This window comes from Callospermophilus lateralis, chromosome 5 (assembly GCF_048772815.1).
Source record: "Callospermophilus lateralis isolate mCalLat2 chromosome 5, mCalLat2.hap1, whole genome shotgun sequence".
Taxonomy (NCBI): Eukaryota; Metazoa; Chordata; class Mammalia; order Rodentia; family Sciuridae; genus Callospermophilus; species Callospermophilus lateralis.
The window spans coordinates 78,970,639-78,985,305 of record NC_135309.1 but is presented as its reverse complement, the minus strand read 5'-3'; the positions used below and the strand labels follow the sequence as shown (position 1 = coordinate 78,985,305).

Genomic DNA, 14,667 nt, shown 5'->3' with positions numbered 1-14,667 from the left:
CTGGCACAGAGCTGCCAAAACCTTTGGAATTTCTTGAATGATAGTATCTTTTATTATGAAACAAGCCCCTTTAACCACACCTGAGTTTATAATAAATAATGAAGTGACTCAGAATGGGGCCCCTAGGGCTGGGGTTGTGGCTCAGTGGTAGAGCACTTGCCTAGCACTCCTGAGACACTGGGTTCAGACCTCAGCATCACATAAAAATGAATAAATAAAATGAAGGTATTGTGTCCATCTACAACTAAAAATATGTTTTTTAAAAAAGTGGGGGGGGAGAGGGGCATGGCTAGAGATATAGCTCAGTTGGTAGAGTGCTTGCTTTGCATGCATAAGGTTCAATCCCCAGCACCACCCCCCCAAAAAAAAAAAATTGTGCCCCTAGATGCTTTCAGGATGGAGATTGGATACCATAAAAACTAAAAATCATGATGAGATGATGGAAACTTTCATTCTTACCCCCAGAATCCATCCTCCAGGGATGGCCTGGAGAATCTGTTATAAAAACTCTTTTAATAAGGAAATTCAAATAGTCTCCAAGTTGGTGAACACATTGAAGTGCTGGGAGGATGATATACTCCATACCTGTCCTACACATCTTTTACATTTGGCTGGTCCCGAGTTGATATAAATATATTAAACAGATGGGCAATGGGGAGGGTTAGAAAAATCTATCAAAAGGAAAGTTTTAAAAAGTTATCTTAGCCCATTTTACTTCCATTTCTTCATTCATAATACAGGGGAAATACAAGTATCTCCTCATGGAATTACTGAGATAAATAAATGAATTGTATACATAAAAGCCCTCAGCCAGGCTTGATGGCACACCCCTGTAATCACTGCTTCTTGGAGAGACTAAGACAAATTTGAGGCCAGCAGGGGCAATTTAGCAAGATTCTTGTTTCAAAATAAAAATAAAAAAGGACTGAGGAGGTAGCTAAGTGACAGAGTACTTGCCTAGCATGCATAAGACCCTATTTTTGATCCCAAATGAAAAAAAGAAAAAGAAAGAGCCCTCAGAATAGTACATGGTACAAAGGCAGTCTATAAAAATGTTTGCTATTCTTTTCTACTATTAAAATAATATTTGTGATACAACTTCACCCAAAAAAGTTTGCTAATGTTAAAAACGTAATGAAGAAGAAAATTAAAAAGCAACAGAAGCTGAGGGTGGTGACACACACCTATTCTCCCAGATACTTGGAAGCCTGAGGCAGGAGGATTCCAAATTTGAGGTCAGCCTAGAAAACTGAGAGAGACCCTGTCTCAAAATAAAATTTTTGAAAAGAACTGGGACATTGCTCAGTGACAGAATGCCTGCCCAGCATGTGTGAGGCCCTGGGTTCAATCCAGAGTACTGCAAAAAAAAAAAAAAAAAAAGGGAACCCCAAATGGCCAATCTACATCAAAAGCAATCTTGTTCATCATGAGAACACAGCTTTAAGAAAGCACAAAATTTTAGGTTACAGTCATTAAATGATCCTGAAAAACAACATGGAAGAGATTTTTGAAGAAGAATAAAGATTTTTTAAAGTGGGTGGGTCAGATCATTTCTTAAGTTTCTTAAAATTAGATTCATACCTGCTGACGACTACTAAGATCCAGTTGCTTCCAAAACTGGAAATCTAAACAAAGATCACGCCAGTACTTGCAGACCAGTGATGCAGAAAGGCAACGCTCATCCAGGGACAAATTGGAAAATATCTGTGAATAAAAAAGGAACAATATATGTATTAAACATTTTCAAGGCTTAGAAAAAGACCTTTATTATGTTAGAAAAAAAACAGCTTAAATGTTTAAAACAGAAAACCATCTTTAATACCAGTGGCCATTATTGGAAAAGTCATTGTTAGATTGTCCTAGTGACAAAGTATGTACATAAACTGTTATCTTCTGTGTAAGGGAAAAAGAGAACAGGGGGATACTAGCATATATGTACCAAGATATGCATGATTCTGTGTTTGCTTATTGTCTTTTGGAAAGATAAACCATAAACTAATAAAAAAATGCTTATTTTTAGAGAAGGGCAGATATATGAAAGTAAAATTACTTAGAAGTTTTCTAGTTTGACCTTGAAACTACATAAATTTTTAATATATAAAAAGAAAAACAAAAGCAAATCATAAACACACACACACACACACACACACACACAACTTCTATGTTATCTCACTGGGTATATGGAAAGTCAACACCAACCTAATCCTAAGAGAAATATATACATCATATGAGACACACTACAAAATACCTGATAAGGACTCCTCAAAAACTTCCAGGTCATTAGAAGTTTTTATCTGACAAACTAAATAGTTCAAAGATTAAGGAAAAATAACAACTAATACAGTCCTGAATTGGATCCTGGAACAGAAAAGGACATCAATGGAAAAAACTGATAAAATCCAAATAAAGACAAGTTTAATAGTCATATAGGAGTGCTGGTTTCATAGTATTGGCAATTATATAGAAATAATGTAAGATAAAAAAAATTAGGGGAAATAAACTGGGTAAGGAGTACAGGGGAACTCTCTGTACACTTTTTTATATTTATACTCTTTTTATAAATCTAAAATTATTCCATATCAAACATGATGTTATTCACCCAATATACAAAATAAAACAAAATTATCCTAAAATTAAAAAACTACTTTAAACAAAATTTTTAAAATTACTACAATTACAGTTACTGTTACAGTCAGTCAGGGTTAGAACCAATAGATTTATGAATCAAGAGATATATGGTTGGGCAAGGTGGTGCATATCTGTAATCCCTGCTACTTGGGAAGCCAAGATATGAAGATCTCAAGTTTGAAGTCAGCTGAAGCAACTTAGCAAGACCCTGCCTTCAAATTGAAAATAAAAAGGACTGGCCATAGACTGCTCCTGGGTGCAATCCCCAGGACTGAACACAAAAACCAAAAAAAAGTGTTTCTCCATCAACTGTGTGGATGGAGAAACACTGAATAGAACCAACTATAACAAGATATATCTGGACAATCAGATAAAACTGAACATAAACTAGATATTAGATGATGTAAAAAAAAATTACTTTTTAGATTGTAGTTATATTAAAATGGCTATATTCTCTTTAAAAAGCTATTATAACTTTAGATACTTTAGTGTTTATGGCTGAAATGATATACCCAGAATATGCTTTTAGATTCTTTTTGAAAACAAAAAATGTTGGCAAAACATAAAACAAAAAAGAAGTTAAACTGGGTAAAGAACAACTGGGGATCCAATATACCATTCTTTGCTTTGGTTTATATATGAAAATTTCTACAATATTAAGTAAAAATTTTAAAGAGAACATAGACTCTTAACATATTGCCTTATATTAGTAGATGGGGAAAGCCATGATCCAAAACTATCTCTATTACCTTGGGTAAATTATCTAACCTCTCTGTGCCTCAATTTTCTTTTTTTAATATTTTTTAGTTATATATGGACACAATATCTCTATTTTGTTTATTTTTGTGGTGCTAAGGATCAAACCCAGTCCCTAACATGTGCACACTCTGCCAAGAGGCAAGCGCTCTGCCACTGAGACACCACCCCTATCTTTAAGATAGGAAAAATAAGGCATTTACAGAGTAGGGTTATTGTGAAATTAAAGAGTATAGAAAAAATTTCTGGAAAAGTGTCTGGAACAACGTATGTAGTAAATAATTTCTATCATAACCATGGCCTACATGACTTATCTCCGTACAATCAAAAGTTGTACACAGCTAAGCTAGAATATCTATTATGTTTAAATCTTGATTAAGCCTTGGAAAAACAAAGGCCTTCTCTTCATAAGTATTTTCTCCCAAAATGATCTAGTGAGATGTAGAGAATATATTTAAGAATCACCTAATGAATGTGCCTCCAACACCAACACCAGCAAAAATGGAATAAGCCTACAAGAAAATCTTACCTGTACTACTCTGAAGTAAAACTTCTGGACTACAACATATTAAAAACTACTACCTCAGGATTCTAAAAAGTTAATAATAGATAGACTGCAGAGGGAAGCAAAAATATGAGGAATGACCAATCAGAGGAATAAGCTTCCCGAGTTCGTTTTTTCCTTTTATTCCCTACTGCACGTAGCCCATGTGTAGAACTATACTACAGGCATATCCAACAAAATTCAGAGAAAACACCATCTTTCTAGACCAGGAGAATGATGCCTCTGCAAGACAAAAAGTGAGAAGACTCTGCCTTTTGTATTGTTTCCCTTTTCTCTCTACTGGTCATATCCCAAATGTTTCCTCAGTAACATAGTGCAATGTGGTTGCTGTGAAGGAACCTTAAACCTTAAAGATAAAGCTATATTTCTGGACAAGTGAACTAAGAAAGGGAACTCTGTGATCGAAAGAGTATACAAGGATTCATTACTTTTTTCTTACCACCTTGAAAGCAGCCTCAGTGATGCAAAACTACAAAGCAGTCTAGGTGGCTGTATCTGAGAGAAACTTCATTTCCCTAGTCTTAAGTTTTACTGGAACATAGCCCTGCACACTCATTTTTGCATAGCTGAATGCCCCAAAAAAAACTATTTACAAAAATTGGCAGATTTGGCACCTCAAGGCTATACTTTGTGACCCCTTCTTTATAACATGTGCACTTAGAGTGAAAAATTCCTTTTAACCACCACTTTAGTTTGCATCTCATAAATGTTAATGTTTTTCACTTTCATTCAGTTCAAAATATTTTCTAATTTTCCTTGTGAAATCTTCCTTGATGAGTGTTTTTTTATTTTTAGTACTTGGGATGAACCTCTAGGTACTTTTTCACTGACCTACATCCTCAGCCCTGTTCATTTTTTATTTTGAGACAGGATCTTGCTAAAATACTGAGGCTGATCTCAAACTTGCAACCCTCCTGCCTCAGCCCAAGTCACTGGGATTATAGGAATGCATGAATGGGTTATTCAAAAGTGTGAGAGGATATCAGTGAAAACAACAGAAGAGGGAATTCCAAAAATCTGTTCCTTCACAAAAAAAATAAATAAATTTTCAAAAACTGTCAAGATTGATTAAAAATTTTATGAGCTAATGAAAGGTTTACACCTGAACTGCCACATTACAACTTCGCACTGTCCAGTTTAAAATACATATAAAATATAAAATGTATAACAAAATGTATTATAGTTGTATGTACGTACATACATTCATATTTGTACATATATACAAATTCATGTGTGTGTGTGTGTGTGTGTGTGTATATATACATATATACATGAGAGACATTCAAAGAACAAGAAAGCATGACCCATCCACATGAAAAAAAGAAATTAACAGAAACTACCCAGGAGGAAGCCCAGATATTGGACTTCTGACACAAAGTTAAATAAACAATTAAGATATGCTCAAAGAGCAAAAGGAAACCATGTGCAAAGAACTAAAGGAGGGCTGGGAATACAGTTCAGTGGTACAGCTCTTTTCTTGTATGCAACCCCCAACAATGCAAATAAAGAAAGAAAGAAAGAAAACCATGAGAACCAAATAGAGATGTCTCATTAAATAGAAAATACTTTAAACAGTAGAAATTATGAAAATAAATCCAATAAAAATTCTGGAATTGAATCATACAATAACTAAAAATGTGTTATAGGGATTCAACAGAAGATTAAAACAGTCACTAGTGTTATATAAATGAGCCAAAGATGACCTTGTGTATTACCCCTAAGTTATTTATTCACTGCAGACTGAGACTCAAAAGCCCACTTGTGCTAAACTCAAATTTTTACATGTATAATCATCTTCAAAAAAAGTCCAAAAGGCAAAATTTTACTCATTTAGAGCCTGCCTGCTTGGCACAGCCTATGAACACTCTCCTGACTACTGCTACCTATTAAGAGAGCTATAAGGTTATAAGGACTAGAGGACCTCACTGGTAATAGGTTCAAAAAAGAATTAAGACCAATCCATCTTAAATTCTTCTAAAAATTAAGATGACAGAATGCTTCCTGACACCAAAGTCACACCAAAAAAAATCATAAGAAACTATAGACCAATATCCTTTATGAACATAGATGCAAAAATCTTCAGTAAAACATTAGCAAACTAAATCCCTGCAACAGAGTAAAAGAAGAACTATATATACCATGGTTGAGGGTGATCCATGGGTAGGGAAAAAATAATCCATGTAACACACCATATTAACAAAATGAAAGTTTTAAAAAACAAGAACAAAAAAAAAATTGATCACTTCAACTAGTACAGGACAAAGCCTTCAACAAAATACAATACCCTTTCTTGATTCAAACACAGCAAAATGCAGTCATAAAAGATCACTTACTCAACCTGAAAAATATGATCTACACTAACATCATACTTAATGGTAAAAGACTAAAAGTTTTTACTCTGAGATCAGGAACAAGACAAAGATGTACGCTATCACTATGCAACATTGTACTGGAAAGTCTCAATAATGCTATTAAGTAAGCAAGGACAAGAAACAAAAGGTACCTAGATTGTCATCATCTTATATATGGAAAATCCTAAAGAAGAATAAATACAAAAATAAATTTTAGATCTATTAAGTATTTTTATACAATAACAATGGAAAATCTGACAGTAAAGTTAAGAAAGCACTTCCATTTATGAAAAAAATAAAAATATATTTATAGCTTCCATTTCTTTACAGAGACTTCCCATTTGTTGGATCAATGTCACCATATTCTCATAATTTTTTGAATAATGTTTCCTCATTCTTTTAACATGTTCATAGTAGCCATTTGAACTCTTTAAATCTGGGCCCTCTCAGAGTCAGTTTCCATTAGCTGCTTTTTCCCCTCTCAGTATGATCACATTTTTCTGTCTTTCCACAAATTTTTTGTTAAAAATTAGAAATTTTTTTTGATAGCAGCTCAATTCACAATAACTAAACCATGGAGCCAACCTAGGTGTTCTTCAATAGATGAATGGATATATATTCAATGGAACATTACCCAGCTTTGAAGAATGAAATTATGGCATTTGCTAGTAAATGGATGGAGCTGGAAAATATCATGCTAAGCAAAATAAGTCAATCCCCAAAAACCAAAGGCCAAATGTTTTCTCTAATATGCAGACACTAATTCACAATGGATTGGGGGAGGCACTTGAGAAGAATAGAGTTATCTTAGATTAGGTAGAGGAAGTAAAGGGAAGGGAGGGGCGGGGAGGGGAGGAGACATGGGGATAGGAAGGATAGTAGAATGAAATGGACGTTATTACTTTATGTATATACATGACTACATGACCAATATGATTCTGCAAAATGTACACTGAGAAAAATGAGAAATTATATCCCATCTATGTATGATATATCAAAGTGCATAAATGCATTCTACTGTCATGTATAACTAATTAAGACAAATAATTAATTTTTAAAAATTAAGACATTTTTGCCCAGGCACAGTGACACATGCCTATAATCCCAGCGGCTCAGGAGGCTAAAGCAAGAGACTGAGGGTTCAAAGCCAGCCTCAGCAACTTAGCAAGGCCCTGTCTCAAAAAATAAAAAGGGCTAAAGATGTGTTCAGTGGTTACATACTCCTGGGTTCAGTCTCGGGCACCAAAAAAAAAATTGACATTTTAAATACTGTAGTATTTGTAAAATATTGTTTTTCTGAGCCCTTCTATTTTAAACCTGCTTGGCCTTACACTATGGAATCTACGTTATCTAAAGTGAGGATATTTCTGTTCGTGTTTTCTTATTTTTTAGCCTGACTTCCTAAAGAAGTCGTATGCCTGAATTGCTTGATTTTCCGCTCATTATATGGCAAAGGTGTGCTCCAATATCTTCAGCCTGCTCTTCTGTGTGTGGGTTACAGAAAAGGTATATTCAAGATTTGACACCCCCCCCCGCCTTTTTTTTTTTTTTTTTTTGGTACTAGGGATTGAATCCAGGACCACTTTACCACTGAGTTACATCCCCAGTCCTCTTTATTATTTTTATTTTGAACAAAGTCTCACAAGTTACCAATGCTAGGCTCAAACTTGCAATCCACTTGGCCATTTCTTATATTGCCTGACCCTTGCTTTCTGTTAAGACACCTCAGTCCTTACCCACTATGTACACCCCTCATACACATGGGCATTTTTATAATAAACCAGGATGCATAAAGAGATTATAATCTTCATGGTCCTCTCATTTCCAAGGTCTGCTTGTTTAATTTACAGCTAGACTCCCACTTAGACTCCACATGTACCACAATCTCAGACTAGCATATGTATAATTTTTCCTTATTTTCCTAACAAATACACCACTTTCAGTTAGCAAATACAGGTTATGATTTATTGTCCCAAACCTAGTCAGACCTTTGGCAGCAAAGCTACTAGTATTCCAAACTATAGTTCGTGCCAAAAGTGTGAAGGCAGGAGGTCACAGTAGGGATACCATGCAAGAATGCTGTAGACGTCCACTGTCTTGCCAGAAGCTTTAACAGCTTCTGTTTTCCTAAGAATACATGACTCCCCATTTTTTGTCTACTTTTAGTGGACTTCTAAAATCTGAAAAGTTTTGAGCAATTTTTCCAGTATTATATTTGTTTTTAATGGCAAGGATTCACTAAGCTGTTCATCAGCCATAGCTCCAATTCCCACTCTTAAGAATATTTTTATGCTCATCCTCCTCATGTTACAGATAAGAGAAGATTTCTGCAGGTAAGATCCTTTATTTAAGGTTAAAGGATTATATGGCCTTAAAGGGCTAGTTTTTCCCTTAACAAATAACATGTGGGGAATAGTCATTGAAACTTAGCAGCTCCTTGCTTGAAAAATGTCTGATTTTGCCTATTACCTTCTTTGAATATTGTCTTTTGTAAAAGTAAGGATGACTGTTATAACTCACACATCAATGACTAAATCCACATGGATTTACATAAGAAAAGGAATTTAATACATGAGGGATAAGTATAAAATATGTAGCCAAAGATAAGCAACTTTTTAAAACTTGATTATGCTAAGTGAAATAAATCAATATTTTCCTTCCTTTAGCCTCTTCTCTTTCCCTATCAGTCACATAACTTAGAACCCCAAAGTTGACAACGCATTCAAGATTACCTCGTGTCAGCAACTCATTTTAAGGCAGCCAAACTGACAAAAATCTTAAATGAGAAGTAAACAAATCTCATTTTTTGGTAGCCTGATTAACTTGATCAAGAACACTTGACATCCTTCAGCAAAAAAAAAAAAAAAAAAAAAGCTTGTAAACCTGACTTGCTAAAGACTGAATTTTAGCACTAAAACCATTTCATCTGTTTAAAAGGTAATCTGGTAACTGGACTCTTAAATAAGGCATTCATGAAATGGTATATATAACTTAATTCTTCCTTCCTGTTCACTAGTAATGTACACTCATAAATGTTTAAAGAAATATTACTCTTCTTCTTTGACTCTCATTTCCATGTGCTTTCATCCCTGTTTTCACATCTAGAAAAAACTGATCAGGTACATATGCTTTCCTCCAATGCATATTTCTCTCATAGAACTCTGCCTTGACCACTATACTCTCCTGTCAGTAATAAATCCACAAAAATTTATTATCTACTGGCACTATCAGAGGTGAATGCATTGAGATTGTTTCTTATTGTGGTTTATATATTTTGGGTCTCCCATTTAGTTGACAGCAAAATAATCTATACATAAACCACACAGCATCTAATATTTAAAGCCAATTTCAAGATACCCAATTGCTCAGATTGTAACTATGTAAAGAAAATTGTTGTAATAGTGGTTCTACCATATAAAAATCTAATAGTAATTTTAGTAGACTGAGTTGCTTAAAGTTATGAAGCCAACAGGTAGCAAAGACTGAAGATAGCCTATTTGATCCAAAACAACCAGAAACCAAAGATCAATTTTAACAGATTTAAGTACTTTAAGAAAAATGCTCTCTGACTTTTGATGAGCCATTCTCTGCTTCCCACATTTCTTATATTTAAAGACCACAACTCAACCCTATAGACCCAATTATAAAATTAGCCAATGAATCAGTGATTTAAAGTTGTCTGGTATAATCCCCCCACAATTCTAGAATCCCTTTCATAAATTCCTGAGAGAGTATTTAGACCCTTGGAAAGAATATGTTGAAAACACCTCTACACCTGGAAACCTTGTGCCAGGATCTAGTCCACGGTCTGCCATTCACTAAAATGTCTTGGAGTAAGCTATTTCACTTCTCTGTGGCTGTTTCTTCATCCATTGAAGGGGGGGGGGGGGGGGGGAAGGGTGACATGATGATCTCAAAAATCTCTTCCTATTCTGAAGTTGCATAATCATGATTTCCAGTAAGGCTTACAATTTCCAGAAAAATTTCATTCCATTTTATGACAGCGCTCATTGTTAGACTTTCTAAAATTCCAAGTACGAACTCCAATTCTGAAAGTCCATTTCTTGAAATGCACCCTAGAAGAATATGACCACATGTGTGTAGAAAACACATATAAGCATTTCTTAATTGCAAAAAAATTGGAAACATCCGTTCATAGAGAAATATGGTATAATACTATGTGACACGAAGCAGCAGTTAAAAAGAATGAAGGAAACTACGTGTTAACGTTAATAAAAAATGAAAGTTACAGAATATGTACATTTTGATGCCACTTACAAAAAGAAAGCTATGAAGGTTTACATAGCACTTTCTGCAATAATAGAACAGTTCTATCTGCACAGTCCAGTACAGTAGCCACTAACCACATGACTTACAGATTTCTAAAATGTGGCTATTATAACTAAGAAACTAAATTTAAAATCTTATTTAACTACTTTAAATTTAAATACATGTAGCTAGCGACTAATGTATTTAACCATGCAGGATTACAAAACAACTTAAATTGTTCACTATGGTTAGTTACCTCTGCTGAGGAAACTAAACAGGAACACAGGGGTGAAACAAAGCAAATTAGGCTTTACCTGAATTATCTGAATATTTTAAAACAAAGAATATTACTTATATAAAAATGAAATGCCTTATTGATCTTAAGCCAAAATCAGCCTATGAAACAACAAAGAGTTTAATTTTTCTCTTTCTATTCATATTTTTAAAATGGGAAAGTATGTGATAACTTTCCCCCCAAAAAAATCCCTAAGTCATAATTCCTACTCAAATTCTTCCCCTGCTCCTCATTTTTAAACAACTATCATAATTTGCTAATACAAAAGATGAAGAAATGCAATTATAAAAGCTACAGACCTATTATTAGGGGAGTAGGACATACTTTGTAATAACATTTTCCAATGCAGATGATGGATCTCAATGCAATGACCCTTCAAATGCTGGGGGGTGGGGAGGAACTGTCAAAGCTCCACAAGTCTTGTCTCCTCCAAATCAAAAAGCCTCCAGCCCTTATCAAAGATAGCCTCCAAATCAAAAAGCCTCCAGCCCTTATCAAAAGTAGAGTCAAACCTTTTCACCATCACAAGGCTATCCTGTGGCTCAAACAACAGTAACTCAAGTCAAACATGAACATTCCTTAGAACCTTCTTTAGTGGTGTGGCATATTCACTAGAAGTTTCAGGCCAGGCTCTGAACACCTGATTATTTATTCATTCATTGATATTTACTGAGTGCTACTAGAACAATGAAAAAGAGATGCATGCACAGAGTCTCTGCACTCAAGAGTTCTACTTGAGTTGGCTGAAAAATATCTCTATTTCAATTCACCTCAGACAGTCTAACTCACTTCCTGCTGGATACCATTAGGACCGTGAAAATCGGGGACTCTTTATTCAAGCTTCAACACAAATAATGGAAATCTACATAATGTGCCCAAATACTCCAACACAACAAACAAGTCCATGGGTAATTCCTAAATGTCCTTTAAATGGTTTTCAACAATCCAGAACAAAAATATGAAAAAGAACAATGTAGCAGATAGACAGAATAAATTTTTCTATAAGGGTTGCTCATTATTACAAGACCGAATCCTTCCTAGATTTTATTATTATTATTAAAATGTTCTTTACTTCATGAAATGATGTTTTAGGTAGAAAGAGGAAAATACCTGATTTTTCTTCTGGTTTGTTTTTAAAGTCTTACTTGACAAATAAGACAGTAACGAAACTTTAATACCAAATACTTGTTGCTATTTTATTTGTCCCTGTCATGGAATGATTTAAAGGACTTGAGAAAGTTCCCTCTATCCTAAAACACACCCTATGCCTACACAGAGTAAGCAAATAATCCTACAAAAAAAAATTACCTCCTTAATAGTTAAAATCATGATATTTTGGCACAAGGAAAAGTAAACTTTCCCTCTCTTTTGCTGTATTATTCACAAGATGTCCCAGTAAAACATGTCCAAATACACAGAATTATAAATATGCAGTCTAATCAAAGAAAGTATACTGATGACAGTAACTATTTTAATTCATGAGTTACTTCAGTAACAAAAATAGTAGAACTCTTATCAAGGTTATTTTTGGCTAGTCTTAAATATCATCCACATTGAAAATGGAGACTTTATATTTATTAAGCTCCAGAAAGAAAAGATTTGGGACCAAGAGAGAAAACAAAGAAAAAATTAAAAATTAGTTTGTAACAGCTTAATACAAACTATCACATAACTAATGTTTGTCACTGGCAGTGACAAAACTGCAAAATTTACTTAGTAATTGAAAGACACACAAAGTTCCCATAGGGCACTCAATCCTCCACTCACCCACTCTACCAGCCCCCACCCCACAACAATAATCTGTCCTTACCTTCTGGTAATCTGTATGCTTTTGTGTAAGGATTGAAGTTTAGGAAGATAATATAACATAACTTAAACAAAACAAAAGGGGTTAGTAAGGCATAAATTCCCTAGTTCAAGACTCAGATCTCCCTTTATATATGTGACCTTGTACAATCACTTCAAGCCCCAATTAACTATTTTTTATAGTTATAGATAGAATGCCTTTATTCTACTTACTTTTATGTGGTGCTAAGGATCGAACTCAGGGCCTCACATGTGCTAGGCAAGCACTCTGCCACTGAGCTGAGCCCCAGTCTCCCAATTAACTATTATTAGCTCCACCGGAGCGAAGACCAATTCTGCCTGATTCATTACTGTAAGCTTTCTTACCCAAGTATTGAAAAAACTCAGTTTTTTTCTTGTACAAAATGAGGATTAACAGCATTTGTCTCACAGCATAAATTGGAGGAATAAATTATATATACATATGCGTGTGTGTGTATGTATGTGTATAGCTGACAGTAGTAATGCCCAATAACATTGACATTAACTAGCAACTATTAGACCTGAAAATGCCGTTTGAAGATTTTCAAATACAAACATGTGAAGCCTTTAACCATCAAACATAAATTGCTCGTGATGAAAATAAATCTTTTTCCCAGAAAATGTACTACTAGTTTCTAAAGCAGTGGGCTGAGGACTCTAATAACAGATGAACCAGGAATTGAGGGTAACAGACCTAAGCTATTAAAAAGGCATTCCGCAGACTCCTAAGTTTTTCCACTTCAAAATCTAGGCCATAAGCTTTGGCCCTACTGGCTTCCCAGTCTCCCCTTCGGACGTCCCCCGGCTGTCAGGGAACCCCCTCCTCTGAGCACAGGGGGAGGAGAGAGAAAACCTCGGAGGCGGGGGCCTGAGTTGGGGGAAAGTGAGCATCCCTGCGCCTCTCGCCCAGACCCACCTTAAGCAGGATGGACGGCGGCAGCTGGTTGATGTCTGGGGTTTCGGGGGGCGGCTCCCTGTGACAGTCGCAGGGGTTTTCTGGGGGCTCCTGACAATCCGCGTCGCCGCATTCATGCTGCTGCTGGGCGGACGAGGGGGCGGTACCCCCAGCTCGGACAGCGTCCCCGCCGGCCTCGATGGGGGCACTTTCGGAAGTGGGAGAGGAGGGCGGGGGACAGAGCGGTTGCGGGGGCTGCTCCTGGCAGTAGCCAGCGTCAGGGGGCCGCGGCGGCGAGGCGCCTCCTCCCGCAGGCCCTCCCCCGCCGCCGCCGCCGCCACCGCAGCCACCGCCGCCGCAGCGGGGCTGCTTGCAGGGGGTACAGGCGGGGACCCCGGCGCCCTTCCGTTTGCACACCATTTCGGGGGGCGTGGGGGGCTCAGCCGGCGTCGGACCCCGGAAGAGCTGCACGGCGGCGGGCGGCCCCAGGAAGCGCACGGGCCCCACGCTGGCCAGGAAGAGGCTCCGGCCCTGCTGCTCCCAGGCGGCGGCCGCGGCCAGCCCCAGCTCTTTGCAGCAGGAGGCGGGAGACGAAGCCGAGGCGGCGGCGGCGGCAGCAGCGGCAGCCGAGGACAGCAGGAAGCGGCGGGCAGCAGCGGCGCAGTCCTCGGCGGCCAGGGCCGCGTAGTGCCGTGCCAGGTGCTGAGAGGAGGCGGCGGCGTAGGCCCCGTCCCGTGGCGGCGAGAGCGGCGGCTCCTCCTCTGGGCCGGCGGGGGCGGGCGCGCCGGGGCTGTGCACGATGAAGCAGAGCATGCAGGGCCCGCGGAAGAAGCAGTCCCGGCTCCGGGGCGCCGCCGGCTGTGGGGGCGCCTTGGCCGGGGTCCGGCGAGGCAGCCTGAGGAGAGGGCGCCGCCGGCGACACCAGCTGCAACAGCGAGGCCTCTTCTGGCTCGGGCGGTTACGCGGCTCCTTCGAGAGAAGGTGGCCCATATAGAAGGCCCCGAGGAGGGGGACGGGGACGGGGAGGGAGGGCGGCCCAGAGAGGCGGGCTCCCAGCAGTGGGGCAGGCTGTCGCTGGCTG

General features: G+C 37.8%; 1 protein-coding gene across 1 annotated transcript in view; it reads right to left on the bottom strand.

The window, feature by feature from the left end:
- Fbxl17 (F-box and leucine rich repeat protein 17) overlaps window positions 1-14,641 on the bottom strand; it is a 509,566-nt gene extending 494,925 nt beyond the window's left edge. Inside the window, exons 1-2 of the mRNA XM_076856944.2 lie at window positions 13,608-14,641; window positions 1,582-1,704 (exon numbers count right to left, since the gene is read on the bottom strand). Of these exons, the coding sequence (XP_076713059.2) occupies window positions 1,582-1,704; window positions 13,608-14,576 (1,092 nt within the window). The 5' untranslated portion in view covers window positions 14,577-14,641. The remainder of the gene's footprint in view (window positions 1-1,581; window positions 1,705-13,607) is intronic.
- Between the last annotated feature and the right edge of the window lie 26 nt (window positions 14,642-14,667).